At 43.6% G+C, this 27,050-nt stretch overlaps 1 protein-coding gene across 5 annotated transcripts in view; it reads right to left on the bottom strand.

The window, feature by feature from the left end:
- The window catches only part of LOC135899375 (uncharacterized), a 141,426-nt gene that overhangs the window by 55,891 nt on the left and 58,485 nt on the right, over positions 1-27,050 (bottom strand). For 2 of the 5 annotated variants that reach the window (XM_070526737.1, XM_070526736.1), the window contains exon 3: positions 11,072-11,106. The exons of 2 other annotated variants lie outside the window; for them this stretch is intronic. In XM_070526737.1, coding sequence (XP_070382838.1) covers positions 11,072-11,106 — 35 coding nt within the window. Of the gene's footprint in view, positions 1-11,071; positions 11,107-18,422; positions 18,546-27,050 lie in introns of those variants that run through there. One more of the 5 variants, XR_011508861.1, reaches the window with a different exon arrangement.

Here is a 27,050-nt window from a genome sequence, read left to right on the forward strand (position 1 = left end):
CAACGATAAAGACATGAAGTGGGCATCTAACATATACCTCCACTACATTTTCGGAGTTGCCCACTTTGGTGCTGGGTGTCTTAGTACGTGAACAATCTTGCATATTTGGAGCCTCGTAATATCTGCGGAGTGGTGTGACACCCACAGCCGGCAACCGGTGGTGTCTCTGCGTGTGTTGTGGATGTCGCAACAGGCAGTATCGTGGAAGAGGAGTATGGTTGCTGTGCGCATCTGCAAGCTTTTCTAGACAAAACGGCTAGGATTGCTCAGTGCGGTTGTAGTGTGTAAGTCCCAAGCTAAACCAATGTCTACGTTCTCAGCTTATCGTTTAACGCGTACGATGTCTTGATATACTTCAATTTCGGGGTTAACAAACTCTAGGCACAGACGCCATGTGAACACATTATATTCAACAGCAACAGTTTACTCGAGGGTGTTTGTGCATGAGCCTAATAGTTGTACTTATCACTTTTCTGCAGGTCGAGGTAGCGGATGTCCGGACGCCATTGCCTGTACCACTAGCTGCCAAAACAAGGGTCACCATTCTGGTTTTTGCCATGGACACCGACATCGAACCTGCTCATGCTCCCAGTTTTGATGGCACTTCATCAGTCTTGCAATTACGAACCTAATAATCCTAATAAACTAAACATCCTAATAAATTAAACACTGTGAAGTTATCTGCATAGGTAAAAACAATGAACCAGTGATGCGTCAAATGTTCCACACTTACCGCAACGCTTGTCTTATGCGGACTAAAATAGATCGTTGCGAATAATCCACCACTACACAGCGTGATCGGAAACGGCAGAAATAAACGTTGCTTTAAAACATGAATTCCAATTTCCTGCTTCAACATCCATATATTGCTGAGCTTGCTACTTAGAGCTTTTGCATATTGCATTTCAAACACTCATTCTACAACTTCATTGCATACGTAGATTTGTGATTGCCCGTTGCGCTTTTGACACATTTCGCATATTTTTGTTCGTTAGATTGAATATTTTCAAGCAAAGCACCCAGTGAACCAGTTATATTTGCTAAAACTTAACTAGAACCATGTTGTGCACCGGAATATTGGAACTGTACCGCAGCGCAAGCACGACTGTGCAGGCATTCCCACCAGTTTCTTATTGCAGTCCTGAGAAAATGACGAAATAAACAAGAAAGGTTATTTCCAAGCCGTCTGTGGAACAAAGGTTAGCGTAGAGCTTTCTTAAAAATGGTATGTATTTGGACTGATTGCAGAGCAGGAATACATTGAAAGAATGTCCGCACTAAAGTGTGGCCTCAGGAGAGGCTATAGATTCTTTTTTCAATCCAATCGCCTAATCAGTAGCTTATCATATGGACGGCTTTACGGCTTTCTGACTGTCTGCTGTGTTGATGCCTACACAGGCCACTCACAGTGGACCTACGCTCAGCACAACTGTTTCTAAAACAAAAGGTGTAATTGAATGTTGAGTGTATTACGCAAAGTCATATCTTCACGCGCAGTGCCATGTTTCCTGCACAAGGTCGCAACGTGGAAAAAAATCAACTGAGTGAAACATTGAAGGGTGGAAATAAGCTGAAGCTTCGACATTTATCGTTATGCAAAAAAGAAGTGAGGCGTGCAGACAGGACACAAGAATAGAGAAGTGGACAACACGAACGCCTTCTCTAATCTTGTCTCCTCTCTGCACACCTCACTTCTTTTTTGCATAATGAATCCTTACCAACTAGCTGAGCTTTCTGTCGTTCTAAGACATTTATCAGTTCTTTATCGTCTCTATTTTGAGAGGCTTTGCTGCGTCCGAGCCGGGTTGGCGTACTATCACTAGCCCATTTGGTCTCCTTCCGCTGTACTCAGCAACGGTTGCGTTTCACGCTACAAGATAAATCACAGCTTTGATGCAATTCGTGAAATGCTTGCAAAAAAGTTATTGATGCGTAATCATGAAATGGCTCACTGAGTGAAAAAGCCGGCGTCTGTAACAGAGAAACGGCGACCAAGTTATCATTGGCTGTGACACCACATCGCCTGCGAGCTTCGACGGAGCAGAGCAGACGCAAAGGAGCTCCTGCTGCTACGCCGGGTGTTGTGTGAGGGGAGAGAGCATCACCGCGACACGATCTCACACTTTCCCTCGCTCTTGAAAGGCTCTGCTATCCACACGTTCTTTTCTCGGCTAATCCTCGCCAGCCTTCTACACTCTAAGAAAAAAGCGAGTAAAAAGTGTGTCTCGGCAACTTGACTCTCTTTTTTCTGCCGAAGACTCACTTTTGCGCGAGTAGAGTCACAAAACAAGAGTCAACATTTGCACATGGGTCATTTGACTCTCAATAGCACGCGAAGCGTCGTCGTGGAAGATCGCGATTCCTCAGATATTCGAGATGAGTCTGGCGAGAGAAATATTATAATGCAGGAGAAGAAATACCAGATTACCTCTTGTGTTTTAGGCAGGCCGTCCGGTTCCTGTCCTAGTTGTAATGTGGTTTATCATTCTGTCATCCTTGTCATATTTTGCAATTACTTCGGACTCTATATATTGATTTTCTTTGACCATGTTTGTTGATACCTCACCTGCTTAAGCGATAGTTAGTTTCCTATGCTGAGGAAGACCTGGATTTGTCACACTGGATTCTTAGCATAAGCAAATCTAAAAAAAAGTAATGGCTACTAAAGAGAGCACAGCAACGAGATAACAAGTTCAGTAGGCGCACTCAACAGTGTCGATTGTGAATGTAACTCCGCGACGCAAAATTAAATTTTGAAGATTTAAGTTATAGAGTGAAGATCTTGTTATGAGGCGCGTGGTAATGGAGATCTGCAGATTTATTTTCAGCAGCTCGGGTTATTTAACGTGTACGTAATTCACGGTATAGGCGCGTTTTCGCATTCTGACCCCGTTGGAATGCGACTGCCGCGGTTGTGATTGGACCCGTCACCTCGAGCTAAGCAGCACAACACCAAAGCCTCTTGGACTACCGCAGTGCGTTGCGTTTCATGATCAGAAACAAATATTAGCGTACGCAACACTGCTTTGAAACCGCCTAGAAATATAAAAACAAAAATAAAGTAGTTTCACCCCAACGCTGCATGAACCACTGCACGGACAATTGCACGAACCAAGGTTCGTAGTTTAATCGGCAGAATAAACTGCAATAAACATTCGCTTACTCCTTTAATTAGCAAGCACTGGGTCACGCGCGCACGTGCAACCATGAACATAGCTAACTCAATGACCGCGAACACTTGCTGTCACAGCACTGGCGTAATGAAGGGCGCGAACAGAGCGGACCGAACGCTTCTGCACCCCCAGCTTTGCATCCATCGGAAATTATCTCCAAGAAAGACCGGGCAAGACCAACGGCCAGAGGAGGAGAAGCACGCTAAACAAGAGCCTCCCTCCCCCGGCTTGCGCGCGTTTTATCACGAGACCTCCTATAGATACTTGACTTGGGGCGCCCATCCCGCCTGGCTTAACGAATTAACGAATTCACGAATTAACGAATCTAGTGACGAATGGCCTGTCGCATCGAAAAATTCATAGAATATCAAGTACTGCGCTGCTTGAAGTCTAGATACAATAGTAGCACCAGTGTGACTTTCACTGGCGAAGACATGTCGTCGGCAACATTGAAGACAGCTTGTGTATTCTGAAGATTTACTAGCACTTTAGGTATGTTACCGCGAATAATAAAAGCGCTACAATGCTCTATTGAGCGTAAGGCGATGTGGCAGCACAGATATTTTCCTAGCGGTAAGGCAGCTGCATGCACGAGCGAACAAATGGAACGCTTTAAAAGAGCTGAAACAGAACAAATTTAATGTGCATTTGGTTGCAAGTCGGAAACACATTAGCTCACAACCTAAGCCCATGTATAATGTTATTATTTTTATGTAATCTTTAGTTTCACGGCTGTAAATATTTAAAAGCATGAATTTCCTGCAACCTTTATATACTAAACCCTACTACGCTTACAAAACCTGGCTGTGTTATGTGGAGAATTTGTGGTATTCCTACTGGATTTTCTATTTTGAGTCCGGTGTTTTATGAAAAAAAGGGTCTTTTTATTGTTATTCTTGTGTTAGTGCATATATTTGGCAAGCAGAAATGAATTGATTGCAAAGTTGTACCTCCCGGTGAGCTGCATATGAACCCAAGTTTCTCCTGTCTTGGCTATTGTAACGTGCATATAGCAATTTTAGGTAAATATAACTGTAGTTGGCTTAGTCGCTGTAACGTATTTTGTAAAAGTAGAAGGTTATGATTATTTTACTGTTTTCATGCAGAAATACATTTCTTCTTGTACAAAGAAACGCTCAAATCAATTAATGAAATAAGTGTGGTGTATTTTTCTACTAATTTATTAAAGGGAATTTCGTCTGCGGTGTATCAGAGATTAGTTTACTTTCTTTTACTAAACAATGCGTTATCTCCAATGCTACTGCTGTTCTGTGTATTTTTGTAATTTGGAAATGTACTTTATTTTATGTATTCAAGAAATGGGGCGGGGAGGCAACATCCAGAAGAAGACGCCATCTCATTCAGCACGTTATGGGTAACACAGATCGTAGTAGGCACTTTTGCATATCTCATTAGCATATGATGCTATTTGTTATAATTTTTGTGTCCACTTTCCTGGCCTTTATTCAATTTAGTATTATTGTGCAAAGGGTAATACTTTTACATCGAGATAGAGTAATTGTCCGAAGGAGAGACATGGCTGGAGGAGACGACACACGTAAGCCTGCATTGTCCATATCTCAATGTTGCGCAGTTACTCTGCCGTTATCTACCAACAAGCCCAAGTTCTTCATCAGCTACATTTACTAATTCTCCATTATTACAATTTCATTGATAAAACACTGAATGTACAGAGGTACAGAGGAAGACAGAGACTTGAAATGATGAAGAGCCGTAGAACAAGCAGCATCGCTGGAGCCAAATGTTTCGACAAAGAGTAGGACCTGTTTTCTGGTGAAAACATTGGCTCCAGTGAAATTTTTTGTTATATCACTATTTACGATTAAAAGACAGCATTATTGCTCTTGCTGAAGTATTATGCACTATGGAATAAAAATTAACAGGGTGAAGTGTCAGGAATGTGAAATTTCTTGTGTATTCTAATGCTCCAGCGAAAGCTAGAAAAGAAAGATGCAGAGAACCACATTGTTATTTTTCACTACCCGGTTTGGCCAGCTTCATTCAGAGCTTGCACTTTGTTGGATTAAAGACCACTGGAATCCTATAATTGAATTAGCATCGTGATTTACTTATGTTTAGATATGTTGAACTTGTTTTATTGCAGCTTAACATAATGCGTGTAAAAAATACACAATGAGATTTTAAGAGGTTTGCAGTTGGCTAGCAGATCACTTGATGGTATGAGCTCAGGTTTCCACCGAGCTTACATGCACAAATCGGATGTACATTCTTTTTTGTCAATGCTTGGATTTTCGTAAACATACTTACCAATTCTTCTTTGTCGACGTTCAAGTTATCTCGTAGGACCTAACTGTTTACCTCTATTTGTATTGGCCTCCATGTTTCGCAGACAGCTGAATTTTTCTTCTAAATTGTGACATGGTAGGACAAAGAGCATTTGTGCAAACTTGCTGCAGGTACACTCTGGCGGCTGCCGCCCTTGCATCAGCCGCCAGAGTGTACCTGCAGAGATTGACAGCTCTGAAATAATTCAGAGCTGTCAGTCTGAGGACTCCTGCAAACTAACAATACCTTCAGCACTGACTAGCCTCAATAATGGGATGTCACCCATTTCGCTGAAATGAATAAAACTCCAATTATTGTGATCTTGTTTAAGAAGACATTTGCAATTATGATGCAGTTCTAATCTCTGTTACTTTTGTAAATATTTTCCGACTAATTTTTCAGACTACAGTTTTTGGTAATAGAGGTATTCATTGCAGAAAGATCTAGTACATGGCATTTAATAAAAGTACTGGTCATTGTAGACTTTCTGTCTTCAGCATTTGTGCTGTTGCACAGTTGTTTCTTGAAATCTGAAATGATGTACCCGCCTGCTTATGTCAGCAAGAAACAGGAAATATTTCAGTGTTTTGTTTAAAATACAGCTGATCAACCCGATTGTTAGGCTATTTGCTAATTATAAATTATAACAACAATAGTGCAGGATCATAAAAACATATTGATGCTGACTCACAACTATCTCCAGCTACACCCACGCAGCTGTACCATACAATGTGCATGTGTTCAGAAGAGCCAAATGCCCCGGAGAGAAAGCAACAGTAACTCATTGTTTGTCATCTTGTAAAGAAGATTGCGCGCTAGGTGTAATTTATGTTCAGTAAATACGTAAATCAGTCATGTGAGGTGTCTTACTTTAGGTTGCCAGTTCAAAGTTCTTGTAATCTTGCTTGTTTCTATTTTGTTTCCTTTGTGAGCATGAGTGACTTGGTTGCCTTGGCACATACTGTCAAAACTGATTCTTCATCACTGGGAATCACGAAATTTTATTTACATATAAAATTCCCACTTACTAATTTGGTAGGCTTCGAGCTTAATTCTCTTATCTTTTATTTGTTTATCTACCAAATAGTTTTACCGTTCATAGAAACATATCTACGCAATGCACAGGCGCCCCCAATTATAAATATCTGTTCTTGCTTTCTACCCTGCTCTGTTGTTTTCTAAACCTAGCATTGGTGCAATGGCCTGTCTGCACCTGCAGAAAAGTAGCAAAGTGGCTAAAGTTAAAGGTCACCAGCATAATTAAGATACAAAGCAAAAATATAAGATCGCAAGTCCCCAATAAGCAAAGTTTCGCTTAGAATTTTAAAAAAATTGACATCCTGCTGTGGTGTGAGAGTTGCTTTGGGCACCAAGGGGACTACGTAGCACCTGTGCTAGAGCACACAACAAAGCAAAAAAATCACTCCAGATTGGAGCGACAGTGGAAAGTTAAGCACACATGTTTTATTTCCCGCACCAATAATGCGGCTTATCATCTGCTCCTGATGTGTGGGAACGCATACATTGGGAAGACAATCCTTTGTGCCATTGTTACCTTAGGGGGACAGCAGAGAAAGGTAGAAATCGAGAACAGGTATTGACACTTGGTTGCCCACAGTGTATTATCTGGATGTGTTTCACTCTACAGAAGACTACTGTGGTAGCTAATAAAAATGACAAAAGACAAAAGAATTAAAAGAGGTATGTGTCATTCATCCATCCGTGACCTCCAGCGTTTTTAAAAACACTTCTTTCTGTATATGTGCCAAGCCATGGGGAGGCTTTACGTAACTCGGTCCTGCTTGCTAAGTTAAAGATTGGAATAAGAAAAATCACAAGAACATTGTATGAGTGACTTGTAAATGTAGCACCTAATGTAACTTATTCATGTATGTCGTGAAGATAGATTATAGCCAATGCATAATGTGCTCTTACAGGATGATTTTTGATGAGCAAAAGAAGCCTTCCTCACATCTTCCTCTTTGTGTCTTTTGGATCTTTGTGCACTATGGTGTATTGTTACAGCTGCGTGCATGCAGCTGGGTATAGTTTGTTTGTGTTTTGCTTCCTCCCTTGTCCACATCATTCATGCGCTATCTCTGCCGTAACGAAATACAGCTACCTGTGTTACTTGTTTTGTCAACATGTTTGCATTAAGGAAAGTTTTGTATTAGCGGTTACTTCTACCTGTGAAATTGTCTTTATCAGCTATGCAAAAGTATGCAAAAGTATGTTTTTCAACATAAATAAGTGATCAGTATAAGTCTTCCTGTATTTATTTTTGTAGTTTTGTCAGTTATGAAGTTTTTATACCCTGTTGCATGTTGTATGACAAAACAAAATTGATGCACAACTATTTGTAGTGGTGTTTTTCAAATAAATTTTCATACCACGCTAACACGCACAAACTGTGTGGGGAAAAGTGCCAAGAAGAGTACGATAAGGTAAGACAGCTCTTTTTACTGTTAGATTGGATTATCAGTTGCCAACCAGTTGTTTTCAGCAAGCATAGTATAATGCATAGATTATGTAATCTAAGTTGGAATATTGTTTTTATTGCACTTCATTATCTGGGTCTCCTCTGTACATAAGTGCAGCCTTCCTTATTTGTTACGTGTAGCTTACATGCTTAGAATGTTTAGTCGTAAGTTCAGTCTTTTAGAACATGGAACTAGTTTGAACTTATAAACTTTTTGACATATTATAAGAGACTTGTGCGTAGGTGAATTGAACTTCTGCATGAGTTAAATAATATTTTGGGTTCTCATTATCGTTCTGAGTGGCATTGCGGTGTCATGCACATGCAGCTGCAGCCTACATATTAGATACTTATTTAAGACTTTTTTGCTTGTTTGGCTATTGATTCCAGTTTAATAGTAATTAGAACTGTCTTGCTTTCTAAGCCATTCTGTAATGACTGATAAATTTGCATTTTCCAGAAGACAATAACAAAGATTGAAGAAATATTAACTTTTTCTTGCTAACCTCCTATGTGCTTTTTGACAAGTTTACTGTGAATTCTTTGTTATCCTATGTTGTCTTTTCATAGTAGTCTTCTTGAGAACTAGCCGAAGTCGTGTGTACTTACAGCAAGAGTTGCTGCCACACATAGAAAAGCGGCTCGACACTGCCATCCAAGAGTGACTCGACTTACATGGATTAGTTATTTTACTTTATTTGCAAGAGTCCTGCACCACGCACTAAGGGTAACTTGACAGACACTGCTGGAGTTATCAGACTCGTCTAGAATAGTTACCTGAATCATTCTAGCAGTGGTCATGTGACACTTTAGCTGGAGTCATCTGACTCATCTAGAATTGTTAACGGACTCCCTCAGCACTAGTCTTGTAACATGGAACTAGGCGACTACTACAACAGAGTATGCATGACTATTGTGTGCGGGGTCACGTAAACACCTTGTATCAAGCACAGATACTCTCGGGACTCTCTGCTAAAAGAGAGTTCGGGTGTCGCCCACAAAGTGTGTCGTATACGTGACGATTCCAGACTCCTTCAAAGAGTAAGGGATACTCTTTTTTCTTAGTGTGTACTTTCGCCTGCGTAATTGCTGTAAAAATAATGTATACTAGACAATACGTTATACGACAAATATGTACAACGGTGAAGGCATGACGACAGTGACATGCCGAGTTTAAACTATGACGATATAATAATGAAGACGACGTGGCGATAGCGGCATGAGAACAATGAGATTAATCCGTCGATGTGCTTTCAGACACGTTTCTTGTGTGTTTCAATGAATGTTTTAAGTAAATTCTGAGGAACCTCTTTTTCCTCGAAGATGCCGCGCCACGACGACAAATAACTCAATGAACTCTCGGCTCTGGTGATGATATGTAAAGATATGATGATGATATAAATCGATGATGATATTTACAGATGAGGAAGGTGCGATGCAATTGCTATTTTCTCTGTCTAGGTGGAAGCGGCCAGCCTGGTAGTCATAAAAGGCATCGCACATAGGGTTAAAGGCATCGCACATAGGGCGCTAATTAGCGTGTGAATTTCCTCCATTAATCAAGTAGGGTCAAACAAAACGACGGAAATTGGTCACATATTCCGGGGACACGTACAGCTGTCCAGAATAATACTTCGTCACGAGAAAATAAAATCACACAGCGGTGAGTAGAGTCGTAGCAGTGCGTGTAAGCATATTGAAAGATGTCTGTGCTAATGCGAAAGGAGTAGTGGTAGTTGGCGAGGCGGTAAAAATTTTTCGAAAATAGGCAGTGCTCAAACAGGCGGCAAATGTAAGATCCATTAAAGGCGAGAGTACGTGAGCGATCGTATACAAGGAATAATGGAGAAAAGCTGGTGGTAAGTTGAGGTAAGTTGATGGTTGAGGTGCAGTGCTTTAGGCAAAAGTCCCCAACGGTAAGATTAAATCCCAGTTTGTGTCGTCCGGGCTGATTTACATTGAGATCAAGTCTGAGAGTGTATGATGGATACGCTCGGTCAAACCTTTGCTCTGTGGAAGGTAGCTAGAAGTTGTATTATGAACAGTTCTGGTAGTTGGTATAGCTTGGGAAAGAATGAAATATAGGAAGACCGTGCCGAGCAAGTTGCGGAGAATGGGTGGTTCTCAATGGTGTAAAAAAGTGATTCGCACGAGAACGTTCGGCGCTCCAAAGCTGTACCAGAGTGTAGAGAAGCTGTCTCAGCATAGCGAGTGAGATAATTGACACTTGTCACGATCTAGCGATCATTGGTGGTCAGAGAAAGATGGCCGTAGAAGTTTATTCCAAGCACCTCAACGGGAGAGGCAGTACATGGGAGGGTCTGCTGTGGCGTAGTTGGAGCATATGTGCGGCGTTGGCAAGGTACGTAATAGGTCATATAATTGGCCACGAACGCGTAGAGGCCAGGCCAAGAAAATCGGCTTCAGAGCCTGTCGTAAGTCTCGGAATATCCAAGATGACCTGCCACTGGATTGTCGTAAAAAGTTAGCAGAACGCCGCTTTGCTGAGAACGGGAATGACGGGGACCCATTTGTTACCATCGGGGTGATAAAGTTAGTGGCATAGGACCCCACTGCGCAGCTTGAATTGGTCAAGTTGTTGATGCAGACGGGAGTTCAGGGGCGTGAAAGAACCGCTGATGCGGTCAGTAATAGTCCGACAGTATGGGTATAGTAAACTAGAGTACTTTCCAGTGGCCCGACCGCCTCTCCTGGAGAGGGCCTAAAGCAGAAGAAAGATGCGGCGGTGCTGTAGTCGACCGCATTTGAAAGCGCGTCCGCTTTCGAGCCGTCAGCTGGCCGTCGCATTGCTAGGACAACCGCTTCGTCCATCGTTTTGGGCGGGCTAAGTTTGTTAACACGAAGTAATACAAGGCAAGCAAGGGACAAAATATTTCGGTTCCGGTTTCTGTTCTTTGCAGCTTCGTTATGAATGTGGAAAGAATAAAATAGTGTCTCATGCACGGATTGTAGTTGTGCAACCGTCTGGCCGGAGACATAGGCGAAATACTTCACATCTCGTGATGGTATTCGTTGCAGTTTGCCATGGCTTACTATTGCAGTTTTTTCCGTGAACGTTCAAAACGTGAAAGGAGTATTTGCAAATACTTACCGTTATTTTTGCGAGCGGCTGAGTTCGATGGCGGGCTGCAATATATATACTTTGTATGATACATCTCTTGCCACTGGCGGTGCACGTCTCCCAAATTACGTACCTTCATTAAGTTTGTCTAATGGGTTTGAAAATCCTTTATTGACAACATAAAAATTATTTTTAGTCCACGCTCAACATGAAATCGCCTACCTTGAGATAGGAATGCATAAAGAAGGGAGTTTGCCGCAGACAAAATTCAATGACGATTAACGTTAATTTTTATCTTAAATATGCTTTGTCGCGACGTTAGAAGCTTGTTCTTGGCGACTGATATTAGCTCCTGACCCTGTATCAAACTTTAGAAATCGCTGCGGTATTTATACTGAGTGATGCCTATGTTCGAATTTTTTTCTTTTTGCGCAGTATTTGGAACGTAGCACGCTGGAATATACTGCGTTATTTTGTATCGATGTTCTAGGTTTCTTGGTGACACTTCATTATTTTTTATCACCATTCAATATCTTCGTCTTTAGACTTTTGCATCCCAAGGAAATTGCAATGGATCTACTACTGCTATCTTGTTATGCACAGATGGCTGGCAGAGTTACGAAGAATAAACAAACAAGTGGTTGTGTAGCATACCAGTGCACATTTTTTTACACAATATGATCGCTTTTCAGTTAACCACTGTCGAACGGCTTGGTATCATAACCCTCACATGCAACTCAGTTTCAAGTGTTCGTGCGAGTTTCTGAGCGCTGCATCACGAGACTTGTTTAAACTTTTAATGTAAAAGTGCATCCTGGTTACTATACACAATCCGATCATGTTAGCTGTCAGAGTTTTTCTGTGTTCCTTACATCCAAAAGCTGCGATTTCTTTGCTATGTGTGACAGCCAGCAAATCCATGATGCTGCCTTGGTGCAGCTTGTTGGAGCTAAAAGAGCCTGTAAATATGCCCTTGAGGCTACTAAGGAACTTGAACATTGTCACCGAGGGATAGTGCAAGCCACCGAAGTCACAGGCTCTTGTGACTTCCATTGTATTCAACATATTCCATTCTGAGGCAGGAAGTAATTGCTCATTTGTGCAGACAAGGCACTTAGACTTTAAAACGCACTTCCGTGCCACGTAACAAGCCGCATAATATGTCTGTCTCGAGTCACTTCTTTGGAGATTATAGCTACGTCCTTGTTCAGGCATATCACTCACTCAGTGATATGCGTAGCAGGTTGCGTAGCCTGGCGTGTAACAGTGGTTTAACCGCCGCTTGGGCGCCATCCTATATACTGACGCCGGAAAAGGCACGAAATAAGCAATGCTCCGCGACGACAACAACGACAAACCACGTGCAGAAGCAGAAGTGGCGCACACTCGCTTCAAGTGCGAACGACGACAGCGCCACCGCTACTTTCTTCCAAAGCACGTACGCGACGCCCAATAGGACATGCCTCCCCTCGAACCGCTGTAATATATTCTAGTACACTGTAGTATCGGTCTGCATGCTGGTGCGCAATAAGGATAGGATGGCAGTCAGGATCCTGGCCAGTCCAGTGTTGCTGTTTATAAAGGGGATAACGATGGCTCACGAGATGGGCTTTCTGTGGGAGGCGTGGGCCAACGATGCAAGATCCGAAATGGGCAACGGGAATGAGCCCCAGCGCCTTATGATTCTTTCCAGACCTGTAGACTATGTCGAAGTGATTACTCCTGTAAGTGAATCACCCAGTGCCCAAGACGACCCCATACGTGTTCAAGGAGTAGAGGTAGCACAACGCCTGATGGTCGGTAACAACCGTGAAGCACCGGCCCGATAAATTCGGGCGGGGTTTTATGCAGCCCAAACAAGAGCAACGGCTTTCTGCTCAGCAATGGCATAATTTTTCTCTGCTGATGGACAGGCGAAGACTGACAAAGGCAATAACTCGCTTACGAGTGACATGGTCGTGTTGCAATAAAACAGTGCCTGTGCCATCTCCATAACCGTCGGTGTGGAGGATGGTAGGTGCAGTCGTGTTGAAATGGCATGGTATCGGCTCACACATGAGGGCTTGATTAGAGCATGAAAAACTGCTTCGCAGTCCTCTGTCCAAGAGAAGGATTCGCAGCTCCTAAAAATTGGTGGTGTGGTGACACTGCATACGACCGTGTATGCGTGTCGAAAAGAGTCAGTCGACAGGCTGTGCCCTGGTTGACAAAAGGGAAACAGCCCCTCTTTATTACGATGGCCGATAATGTACAGTTCGGGGGACATCACGTGGTAATGTAGCCTGGCTTACGTAGCATACTCAGCTATAGTAGTGACGTCACACGCAGAACACATGCAGCTGATATCTGCACAAATGGAGCAAAGCTGCAAGCGTCTCGAAGTTGCGTGTAAATTGGGGGAAGCCGGAGGCGAGGCCGATAAAGCTGCGCCATGTATTTTGACGTTCTAGCAGAGGAACTTTGAAGACTGCGGCAATCTTCTGCAGAAAATGAGAATGCCGCAGAAAATACATCATCAACATAGCGCAGGCATGCCTTCTATTTCAGACCATGTACAATGCTGTCTATCGTGTGCTCCAATGCGGCAGACGCGTTGAAGAGTCCGAAAGGCATCACGTTGAATTCATACGGCCCGTCCGGAGTGGAAAATGCTGTTTTCTACATGTCGAAATCGTACATTGGAATTTGGCAGCAGCCAGCTGGAAGATCAATATTGGAGAAGCACTTGGTGGCCTGCTGGGAGCCCTACGCATCATCAATTCGTGGCAGGGGATAAACGTCTTTCCGTGTGATTTTTTTGAAGGCGCGGAAGTCGACGCAAAAGTGTACTAAGCCATCCTTTTTCTGTACAAGAACCGCCAGAGAAGACCGGCGGCTTGAGGAAGAGCGTATTACATTCCGGTCAAGCATGTCGCACGCATTTTTTTTTCGATAACCTTGCGCTCGATAACAGACACGCTATGTGTACGGCAGTCAATAAGGCGAGAGCAACTGTTCTGAATGGGATGAGTTGTGACAGTTTATCAAGGGCGGGTGAGTGGACGTGGAACAAGGCACATTGTTTTTTTTTTCAAAAGATCCGTTAGATCTCGAGTCTGAGTAAAGGAAAGGTCTGGAATGAAGGAACTTATCTGAAGGGAGCAAGGAAATACGAGAGGAGGCAGAGTTCACTTCATCAGTACAAATGTCAGAGCACGAAGTACAATGGGTTGAGTATGAACAGCTCGTGTGAGATTTGATCCACGGGTGAAGAATTGGGTATCGGGAGTAGTATTCTATGGAGTAACCATTGCGCGGCCATCAGTGAAACGAAGCGTGGAAACAATCTCAATTCATCTGGATGAAATGAGACCTAAAGGGTGAATGAACAAATCCAGTTTTCTTCAGCATAAGAATGCATCTTCAACGCGTACCCGTTACTTTGACGCAATTAGTTTTGGAGGTTTTGTGACGTCCAGTGACTGACAGGTGAAGTGCGTGACGCCTAAAACTTTTTGACCAATATTAGTCCGTTAATCGCAAAAAGTGTCGCATCAGAAATAATAAATTTTATGTTTTTCGATCGAATCATGCGTTAGCTGTGTCTACACGTCACGTCAGATTGGGAGCTATCGTGGCTTTAGTGGCGTCGTATTACGTACAGGCGCAGTGGAGGCGCTCGAAAAAAGTTATTGACCAATCGCGGAGGACTGCTTTCATAATTGGAATAGAAAAGTTTGTAAGAGCTTTAGGTTATACGCCCCTGAGAACTGAACTTGTACACGAGCTTTGTCCGATCCCGTTTAGATCATCAAGCCATGGTTTCTCACTCTGCCGCGCCAAGTGCACCAAACGCCCTCGATCCCGTTCACGACATATCGATCTTGTGCAAAGCCGCCTACAGAACGAGCCTTGTTCAAAGTCTATACGCAGAGTACAATGAGTAGTCTCGTCGCCTGCAAAGAACATGCACCATTTTCGCATATATCCTAATATTAAATCTAACCCTCGACACCCTTGTTGCACATCCGTTAATGGCCTGATACGTGCAGCAATTATTCGTAGTACACAATCACTAAGGCAACCTATTTCAATGCTGGTCAAGAAACATAGTTCAGAATTATGTGTCCCATTCTTTGAACATTGCTTAATGGCGCCTGCAAAGCTGTCGCCACCAATGCAATATCAACTTGTAGAATGTTACACATACTGTGCAGAAGTCACAAAGTGTACCACTAACAATTATATTCGCATGCATTTCCGGGAACTTCAGGCAAAGTACTTAAGTCCTCAATTGATTACTGATACTTCGAAGTCGCATGCTGGCGTTTTTTATACTCCAGTAAAGCAGGGGAAGAATGCTTAGGTTCTCGCCTGAGAAAGAAGAGCTTATGGTTCGCATGTTCAGTTACATAACAAATATGAGTATTCCATATTCAATACGAGAATTGATATTGTTCAAAATCCACAGCCCTAAATACTGACAGTTACTAACTTTAGAGAGAAAACTGTTATTAATAGTGTAATGAAAGTGTAAAGGTTTCTTTATATTTGTTATTCTCATGAAAACTGCTTTTTCAACATTGTTAACTTCTGCCCTTCACGACACCACGAACCAACACTCTGAAGTGCACTATTAAGCAATAATTTATCCGATTTGGTATGATTGTCGGAGAATACAGCACAATCGCCGGCAAAAAGTTTAATATGAACAGGCATGTGTTGCACAATATCATTGATATATAGGAAGAACAAAAGTGGCTCTAACACCGAACCCTTGGGTACTCCAGAATCCACCGTTAATGATGCAGAAATGCTGTCACGGAAGCAAACAAACTGTTTTCTGTGGGTTAGATACGAAGTAGTCCACTGAGTTATTTGATTATGTTTGAAAACATTACGCAATTTATACAGTAGTGTTTTGTACGAGTCTTTGTGAAATGCCTTGTAAAATTTTATAAATATAGCACCAATTCATATACCATTGTTAATTGATGTTGCTCAATTACTATCATGCTACCAGCTGCTATCAGCTGGTACCAATGCTACCAGCTGAGTACACGTCCAGTACAGTACATGTACCAGCTGAGTTGGCGTTCCTTAATCAGATCTTTCGTCTCCTGCGATACCTTACCGGTATCCTGTTAACGAAGTTAGCACCGACTTCTATTGCACACTCCCAATGATGCCCATAACATTGTCGTGCATTGCTTCAACACTAAGGTCCTCTTCCTGAGGTAATGCCGAATACTTGTTCTGTAGCTTGATCCGGAGTCCCTCTGTTTTCCCTCTTACTACTAACTCATTCATCGGCTTTTATGCGAAGCATATTACGAGGGCTCAACCCAGCTCCTCAGGCGCGGCGGTGACCATGAAATCACGTGACACCGTGACGTCACGACAGAGGAGAAGTGGCTTTGGCTCAACTCTTGCAAGACGGGCTGGGTGGGAATCGAACCAGGGTCTCCGGAGTGTGGGACGGAGACGCTACCACTGAGCCACGAGTACAACGCTTCAAAGCGGTACAAAAGCGCCTCTAGTGAATGCGGTGTTGCCTTAGAAACGCGCTGTTTCTAAGGCGTGCGTCTCTTGCTCAGGCGCACATTTCGTTGCCGCGCCGAACGCTGCTTTGCTCGACGCTCACCGCGTCCAATGCGGGGCGCGTAGTCGCTGCCCTGTAGCCCATTGTCTTACACCCCTTGGCGGGTCGACGGGAACGCTGTCGCGTTCCACTCTTGAAGGCGAAGAAGTAATGCATGAGTTGTTTCTTCGTCTAGCCGAACCAAATATAGCCAAGCAACAGCAGTTCACCAGGCTAAACAGTGGTTCAACAACTAAAATAAAGGCTAGTATGCTTCGCATCCTGGGCTTAACCTTACCTAAGCCACAGCCATTTTTTTAAGTACCAATTTCTTTCGTTCCCCCCTCGAGCCTCAGCTAATTCGAGATCTTACCATCCTATGGTCGCTGCAGCGCACTTTGCCGAACACGTCCACATATTGTATGATGCCAGGGTTAGTGCGGACTATGAAGCCTATTTCAATTCTAGTCTCGCCATTCGGGCTCCTCCACTTCCACTTTCGGTTATCGCGCTTGCGGAAGAAAGTATTCATTATCCGAACAATATTCTGTTCTGCAAACTCTACTAATAACTCTCCCCTGCTATTCCTAGAGCCTATGCCACATTTCCCCACTGACTTCTCTCCAGCCTGCTTATTGCCTACCCTGGCATTGAAGTCACCTATCAGTATAGTCTGTTTTGTTTTGACTTTACCCATCACCGATTCCACGTCTTCATGGAAGCTTTCGACTTGCTGGTCATTATGATTGGATGTAGGTGCGTAGACTTGTACGACATTCAATTTGTACCTCTTATTAAGTTTCACAACAAGACCTGCCGCCCTCTCGTTAATACTATAGAATTCATGTGTGTTACCTATATCCTTACTAATCAGGAATCGTACTCCTAGTTCTCGTCTCCCCGCTAAGTCACGGTAACACGGGACGTGAGCCCTTTTTAGCACTGTATATGATTAATTTGTCCTCCTAACCTCACTGAGCCCTATTATATCCCATTTAATGCCCGCTAATTCCTCCAATACCACGGCTAGACTCGCCTCACTAGATAACGTTCTAGCGTTAAACGTTGCCAGGTTCAGATTCCAATGGCGGCCTGTCCGAATCCAGATATTAGCACCCTCTGCTACGTCACAGGTCTCATCGCCACCGTGGTCAGTTGCTTAGAAGCTGCTGCGGACTGAGGGCCGGGGTTTGGTTGTTGTATTCATATAGGAGGTCGTGGCCAAGTACTACACCAGGGTGGCCAATCCTGCTCTGCTGGGGGAGTGCGTGACCGGTTCTGGTCACCGGGATCAGGCCACACTCGAGGCCTGTTAGTGCAATTTTATCAACACGCGGATATTTCTTTAATATGGTGGAAAATTGCGCGGAACCGTGTTGTCTGCGGCAAACCCACATAGGAAGGGTGTTGTTTGTTTTACACCCACATCCTAACGGGTGCTTTTTATTTAACACCCATAGGTAAGGTGTCATTATTTTAACACCCTTCTCTTTGTGGGGTGTTAGCACCCTTTGCTTGGGGTGCTGCAATGCACCCAAAAAGGGTGTCACCCACGGGACAAGTTAGTTACTCTCTTAAGGGTGTTAAAATATTTAAAGTGTTACCGCCTTAAATAAATCCTTTCTGTCCTCGTGAGTAAGGGCATTTCTTTAAGATTTGATGAACTGTGGCGTAATCCTTGTGTGTGTCTGTTGAAAATACCTTCGACAATTTTCCATCATTCATGTAGAAGTGGAGTTCACATTGTACTATCCTAGTGCACACGTCAAATTAACACAGAACACAGTGTAGTTGCAGGGCTGCTTTATATTGTCATCACGACTGGCCCAGCGTTTCTTGACTAGTTGCACACGCACCACGTGCCTTGGTCGCAATATCCGCCGCGGGAGCCCAGTGACTTGCAGTAGTTGTTGCAGGCGTCAGCCTTGCAACCAGACGCACGAGCTGCAGAAAAGCGAAAGGGCGTAAGTGACAGCAGTCACCTTCCATCGTGAACTGTCTCCCTAAGAGATAAAATCATGTACATCAACTGCAATCGTACCACGACAGGTGAAATTGCAACTGCCAATCACTGATTTTGATTAGCCGCATAAATGCATGTAAAGTGAAGACGATCCTTCATCAACTGTTTGCGGCACTAAGTTGTCTTACGTGCCTGTTTATTTTTCAAGGAGCGGTTGGTATGCCTAATCGCAACTTCTAAAGCTTCTGTCGAATGCGATACATGGAAATGGAATTAAGAAACGACAGTGCTTGCTTTGTCACAGACGGCATTAAATATATATATATATATATATATATATATATATATATATATATATATATATATATATATATATATATATATATATATATATATATTTACAAGCTCGGGGAAAAGGGGATTATTTAGGCATGCGAGAGCAGGAACGGCAGGCTACGAAATACAAGAGGGGCCGCTGCACAGTCTTCGTTCTCCTCTTCCCTATTCTTCTTGATCCCCGCGTCCTTCTTACGCGATTCGACGTAACATACGTCTCCTTGTAGACAAAGCCAACTTGGCGAGTCAACTAGCTTGTCGTGGCGTGCATGATTTCAATCTTGCGACATGCGCGACTTGTGTCCTAGCAGAGCGTCTACCAGTGCTCGCGAGGCGCGCGAGAGTATAGTTCACTACGCTTATTTTGTCGATGACAATATACGGTCCATCGTAGTTTGCCAGCAGCTTTTGGCCCAAACCGCGCTTGCTTGTGGGAGTCCAAAGCCAAACGAGATCACCAGGGTGATACGTAAGAGGCCGATGTCATGCGTCATAGCGGGCTTTGGAGTTTTCTTGTGACGCCAAAGTCCGCAGAAGTGCAAGTCTCCGGGCCTCTTCAGTGAGGCATAGCGTATTGGCGACCGTAGGATTGCGTGGTGGTAAAAAGGGAGGACAGTGTCGAGCCAGTGGTTCCCCTTAGATGACTTTGGAACAAATCAATTCCAACTTGCCGAAAGGGTGAGCTCAGAGGCGGCACAATAAAAGCGTTCTTGAATGCGATAAAGGGTGCGCACAGTGCCTAAGTGACCGGAGGTAGAGCCATCATGCATAGTCGGAAGGATTGCTGGCCGGAGACGCTCCGGCACCACTACAAGGAAGCATGCCCCATGCTTGAGTAGTTCCTTTTGTACAGGAGGCCGTCACGTACACAGTAGCTGCTTGTTGCACTTGAATGGGCAGAAGTGAAGAGTGGCTCCAATTTGGTGTCTGTCCGTTGTTCTGCTTTGAACGCATCGATATCTGGAAAAGCGGATGTCACAGATGCGACGAGATGATGAAAATTGTCTGCGTCGCAGTCCGTCGAGGTAAGCGGCATACGGGAAAAGCAGTCTGCGTCAGCATGTTTTCGGCCACTCTTGTAGAAAACAGTTAAGTTATATTCCAGCAACCTCAAAGCCCAGCGCGCAAGGTGACCACAGGGGTCACAAAGGTCCACGAGCAAACACAGGGAATGGTAGTCTGGGACGACTAGGATTGGGTGTCCATACAAGCACGAGCGAAATCGCTGAACCGCAAAGATTACGCGAGGCATTCTTGCTATGTCACTGTGTATTTGCGTTCAGGATTGCTCAATGAGCAGCTTGCATAAGCAATCACGTGCTGACGGTCGTCATAGCGTTGGACCAAGACGGCACCCAGACCAACACCACTAGCATCTGTGTGGATTTCTGTGGGCGCAGTAGGATTGCAATGTCGAAGGATCGGTCATGAGGTCAGCAGGAACGTTTACTTACGAAATGCAGAATCGCACTCCAGTGTCCACTCAAACCGTGCGTCGTTAGGTAGCAGATTTGTCAGAGGAAAGGCGACATCAACAAAACCAGGAATAAATCAGCGAAAGTAAGAGCAAAGAGCCAGAAAACTACGAAGTTGCTTCACTGACTGCGTGCACTGAATGCCTCAACACCTACCGTCTTGAGGGGATCAGGCCGGATACCATCTTTGTCAGCAAGATGACCCAGCACAAGGGTTTGACGATCACTAAAGTTACATTTCTTGGAGTTCAGAACCAGGCCAGCGTTTTTGATGCAGTCGAGGACAATATCCAGGCGCGTATTGTGCTCATTGAATGTGCGCCCAAATATAACAACGTCGTCAAGATAGCACATACAGATGTTCCACTTTAACCCACACAGAATGGTGTCCATGAACCTTTGAAACGTTGTTGGAGCGTTGCACAACCCAAATGGCATCACATTGAATTCGAATAATCCATCCGGGGCTATGAAGGCTGTTTTCGCCTTGTCTCCCCGGTGTATGCGTATTTGCCAATATCCGGAGCGCAGGTCCACTGAAGAAAAATAAGTGGACGAATGAAAGCAATCAATTTCATCATCAATCTGGGGCAGCCGGTAGACATCCTTCTTAATCGCGGCGTTTATTCTTCGATAATCGACACAAAATCTCCAGTTACCGTCTTTCTTTCTGACAAGTATGACCGGAGCTCCCGAAGGACTTGAGGACTCTGGTATTATCCCAATTTTCATCATGTCACTCACTTGTTCCCCGATTATCTTGCGCTCGTTAGGCGACACGCGATAAGGCTTTTGCCTCATCGTGCGCGCAGATGCCGTATCGATAGTATGGCGCGTTCGGGACTCGGGAATCGAGAACGCTTTGTCCGGCTGCGCAGTCAAACACTGACAGATGCTAATGGTATCTTCGACTGGTCGCCTGTATGCCCCGAAGTAGAGTGGGGTAGATCGGTCGTTTCCCGAGCTCAGAGGTAGGGGACAAGCGCGCAAGCCGAACGTGCGACTCGCTCTCGGAGGAGGAAATTGCTGATGCGAAACCACGTGACTACTGCCAACGTCCGATGTTTCGCTTATCCAAAGCTCCTGGCGCTGCCCGAAAAACCGACGGACGTGCCGGCGGGACGAACGTTCGTCGCGACGCCAGCATGCAGTGGCTTAGGTTGCCAAGGTTACGGTGGGCCGTCGCCAACAGCAGCGACGCGGCGCCGCGATGACGTTTCAATCTCGATCACTGCTCCTTCGACAGGGCTCGGAGCGCCTCAGAGCGCTCCAAGATAGAGGAGAGCAATCGAGAAGAACCAGCCGACCGCAGGGCGTGCACCCTCTTTCAACCAGTCGAAGACAACGCCGCTCGCGAGAGCGCTCCAGAGTGCTCAGAAACGACAAGCCGAAGATAGCATTAGAAAGCGTATCCACCAAGATATGGCGCTCCCTTCTGCTGAGCCACTTGGTTATCATAGACAGAAGAAGGGTCCGAAGGTTCACACGGCGGATCATTTATTACGGCTACGGACAAAGACGTGTATTCTGTAAAGTAGGCGAGTTTCAAGCCGTCTGGAAGCAGGACGGGTTCTGCCGAGCAGTTCGCCGTCCACAAGCCAGCACGCCCGTTGCCGACGGATATCACACAATGAGGGACAAAAACGTTCTTCTTCACACAATTTAGATCAATTGGCTCTACGGAGGTATCGAAACTGTCTGGAACTTCACTGCGACATACAACCGGCACGCACACAGAGGTGCACGCAGGCACAACAGTATCTGTAGGTACACAAAGTTAACCTTGACTCCAAGTCCCCTCGAAGAGCCCGGACGAAGCACGGCCATCGACGCAAACTTCCCGCGTGCGACAATCGACGACAAACTTGATGCCCAAAATCATTTCGTGCGTCGATCGGGCAATAACTACAAATTCCGTCGCGAGAAGTCCACATGGAATAGAAGCACTGACATCTCTGTTCCAAGATAGGCTCGACGCATGGTTTAGCGCGCTTCAGCACGGTCGCGCAAGTGCGCAGTCACGTGGATTTATTTCATGTTTGGCGGGATTTTTTAAGCGTCGGAAAAAATCACCACGCATCATGTGCGTTGCCACAAAAAATTGGATTGGTCGTTTTGAAATGCCCTCTACAACGTAACTTACCGCAATTCACCGTATAGGAAATGCTAAATATTGTGCATATATGTTCTAAGTAAATAATCAATTAGGTGGAAGATATAAAATATTCTATAGAGCGCCACATGATGGCAAATGATATGCCCTTAGTTTCATTCAGCTGCGGTAAACCACTTTCTTTAAAACTCGTGGTTCAGGTTACGTGAAACACAATTTAAAGCTAGCGGGTGTTTCAGCGAGCACTTTCAAAAAATTTTAAAACATAGTCGAAGAGGCGGACATTACTTGTACATAAAAAGAAATGCATATTTGAGTAAACAAATATAAATAATCATATATTTAACAAAAATATGCGCCGTAATGCAATTTACAAGTGCTAGCCATTTAGTTCCGAAGGAGGGTCCACTTGGAATGAATTCTCAGGATGACACCAACTTCAAGGTCTTAACTGCCGAACTTTCTGAAGAAATGCATTGACATTCCAGTTACTTTCTTGTCATAACATCATTATATACATTTAAGAAGTATAGCAATTGGAGCGCAAATGCATTCGTGGAAGCACTTTGGGGAATTAGTGTTGTAAATAATTAGAGCATAATTATTGAATATATATATATATATATATATATATATATATATATATATATATATATATATATATATATATATATATATATATATATATATATATATATACCAGAAGAACAGCAGTTCTGGGTCCGGGTAAATATTCACAGTGAAGTAGACGCGCGTCTACTTTACTGTGGATATATATATATATATCTATAAGAGAGGGAGAGAGAGACAGACAGATTGAGAGAGCTGCGAAATCTAACTATGGCAGAAATGTTGCAGGCGTCTGATCTTTGCCGACGACGAACTCAACGCTTCTTCATAAAGCCGGATCTCAGCTTCATAGACGTATTTTCATAATAAATATCTTACAACACACATATACCTAACTGTTATACGCACCTTCTTCACTGTGCGCCTCGGATCTTTCTCCTGCTGCAGTGATAACGCCCACGAATGCTGCACGCACAAATGCAAACAAGATAACAGAAAATCATCGAGAAAATCGACAGTTTTTGCAAATCCGGATTGATCCGTTGCTAAATGACAGTTCACTAGACGTTTGATTTGCGTACAATTCAATAAGAGGGTACGAGAGAGTATCGATTCGTTTGAACACTCATGGAACCTGAGCTGTAAATTAGTTTGCAAGCAAAATTTGTGCCAGAAAGTGCTTTTCGGCCCCATTAGCGTTTGCCCACTGCTTCTTGTTGAGGAGCGCGATTCGCCTCCAGTATGCAAAGGGATATATTTTATGTAATATTGAATGCGCTGCTAATTTGCACGACCTGTTTACCTGCTATTACTGTAAACAGGAAGATGGCAGAGATGAACCGCATCTTGGAAAGGAGTCTGGGTGTGTCCTGCGAGCATGAAGAAAAATTGACATCTTCTGTGGCTTAGAACACCCAGCGAACGGCGGTACAGAACAGAAGCTCAAGTGCACTGAGAAATGCGCATGTTTATGCATTTATAAAAAAACATAAATTACAACTAACCAAGTTCCGTCTCTGGTTGACTTGTAAGATTCCTAACACTTGGAGAACAAAAATAAACTTGACTTGTAATGTAGTCTTGTCTAATGCTCAAGCATGCAGCAGGACTTTCTTAAACATTTAAATAAAAAGCTCACGAATGGATTTAGTTGAACAATCATAATCGCCAAAGCTATCTTTTAGTTTGAACATTCAAACTGTATTCATGAAATTTCACAAAAGGAGACGAGCAATATTAATTCAAAGACAAGACCATGGTGCACCTAGTGACACGGCGCATGCAGGCCACTACATATTTGCTACTTGCAATTCATATAAACAAATCTCACCTAAAGAGATAAGATTGAAGCATCAGACGAAGTCTTCAACTCCACTAAAGCTGCAAAGCTGACAAAGGCACCGCAACAGCTGTATTTAAATCTATCCCAAGGACGGAAATTCACGTGCACGTGGCTGCGTTTAGCATAGCTGATGAGCGGATGCGCTATGGACGGTTTGCAATTTTTCTGTAGGGGTTACCTACGTGCTTCAGGTCGATTTAAATCGCAAAGCAATGAACTCTTTGATGACAACGTACTCAGAAAGAGAAAACCGGATACTAATTTTTTGTATTGGCAACGCATGTTTATATTCACTACATGTTTGAAAAACGCTTTAGGTTTTGTTAAACCTTTCATTTTGAAACAATAGTAGGCCTATGGTATCATGGAAGGGATCAGGGAGAACTTGACAAGAAATTTTACAGTAGATGACTGAAGTTTTTTAAACAGACTGCCTTACGATGACAAAGGACAAAGCAAGAAATCCCTCTGATTCACTGATCATATGCACACATGAATCGCTGCCATATTGTTTGTTCAGAAATATTTGTTTACAACCTAATTCATACATCTATACTAATACTGTCAAGTTCACCACACAATGCCTTTGAAATCTGCACAACCTTTGTAAATATTTTATTTATCAATACTGTAAGCCTTGAAAGGCTCATACAGGAGTGGGCATAGAAACTGCACAGGCTTACAGGCACCATGCTTTGTCACGCAGCGGTTTGCAGCAAACTCAAACAAAAAGACAATGGCTACAATCGACGCGCCATGTGAGCAAGAAATAAATACAAGCCAACGACAACAAACTGTACAGCTCGTGCGCCATGTAAAGTTTAAGAAGCAGTTAACACAGAAAAAAATGCACATTGGGTGTGACGTGTAATGTACAAACGTATTAAGTGTAATGCATAATAACATGCCATCCTATGGACTAACGTGAGCAAGAATCAAGCGCATAAAATTACGAAGGAACGTACGGGCACCGGCGCGTGTGGAATAAATTGGGGTAGCACAATACGTAATATAAAAATTTTTGAGGAACGCTCAGCCAAGACGACCACAATGCGTTGATAATCCCGATAATGACTCGAGGTGAAATTCGGGTGCCGGCGCGAATGAAATAAAATAAATTAGGGGGTTTTACGTGCCAAAACCACTTTCTGATTATGAGGCACGCCGTAGTGGGGCACTCCGGAAAATTCGACCACCTGGGGTTCTTTAACGTGCACCTAAATCTAAGTACACGGGTGTTTTCGCATTTCGCCCCCATCGACATGCGGCCGCCGTGGCCGGGATTCGTTCCCGCGACCTCGTGCTCAGCAGCCTAACACCACAGGCACTGAGCAACCACGGCGGGTAGCGCGAATGAGCGTACAGATTGTGAGCAAATAAGGTGATTCGGGAGGAAATTCCACAGATCTATTGCTGAGGGAAAAAATAGCATTTTTGTCTACTGCAACGCGAAAAGAATGGTTAGGGAATTGGTTTTATTGGTACCACACCGTGCGGAATTGTTCAGGGAATTTCTCCTGGTCAGTTCGACTGTAGTGACGTCCGGGGTCACCAAGTAGCCGGCTTTTGTTAAGTTTATCATGTCACGGTAAAGAAGATAAAGTAACTTCAAACAGGCCAACCTCCTCCGGCCAGCAAGTGTTGGTACGCCTACTTAGTGCGAAGCACGGTTACGCTGTAGTACCTTGAATATCCTGTGTATATCAGTCGGGGCGCCCTGCTTTGGATCTTTTCTAATGCCAAGTTTAAATATTTTGAACGATGTTTTATAGAGACTTGTTAAGCTTTGTCTCTCCATCGACTGTTTTAACAGTTGTGTATCTGACGCAGTCATCCGCAAAAAGCCTTATAGTAAGCCCTGGTTCCATATAAGTATACAAATCGTTAATATATACAAGAAACAGGCCTGGCCCGAGCCAATCTCTGTGGCAGACCAGAAATAACATCAAGATAGTCTGATTCAGCATTATTTACGCACACAAACTGGGACCGATTCAAGAGGTAGGCTTCAATCTATGAAACAATCTTGGGAATAATACCAATTCATTTGACTTTGAATCCATTCAAAACCGAGCTGCTCGTTTTATTCTTTCGAATTATTCTCGTCATGCAAATGTCTTATCAATGAAACTAACCCTTGACTTGCCTAACCTAGAGTTACGTCGTAAATACTTTCGCCTATGCCTTTTTCACAAGATTTATTACTCTAACGACACACTTAAGGATGAACTAATCTCCCCGCCATCATACATATCGTCACGCACGGATCATCGTTTTAAGGTTGAAGTTCCAACTCGTCGCACCAACGCTTATTTTGATTCCTTCATACCAAGAACTACGAATGACTGGAACCACCTCCGTGCCTCCATCACTGCCATTTCTGGCGCCACAAACTTCAAGAATATTGTTAAGGAATTTGTTTGCAATAATCACCACTCCTCTCTTTACCGCTTCCGGGCCTTGAGAGCATGACAATAAATAAATAAATAAATAAATAAATAAATAAATAAATAAATAAATAAATAAATAAATAAATAAATAAAGTGCATGGAACGTGGTCCAAAGCCTTCGAAATATCGAAAACAATTGCGTCAGCTTGCAGTCTCGAATCCAATATTACAACAGTCATTTCTATTTTCCAAAAATTTAG

The sequence above is a fragment of the Dermacentor albipictus genome, chromosome 10 (assembly GCF_038994185.2).
Source record: "Dermacentor albipictus isolate Rhodes 1998 colony chromosome 10, USDA_Dalb.pri_finalv2, whole genome shotgun sequence".
In the NCBI taxonomy this organism is placed as follows: Eukaryota; Metazoa; Arthropoda; class Arachnida; order Ixodida; family Ixodidae; genus Dermacentor; species Dermacentor albipictus.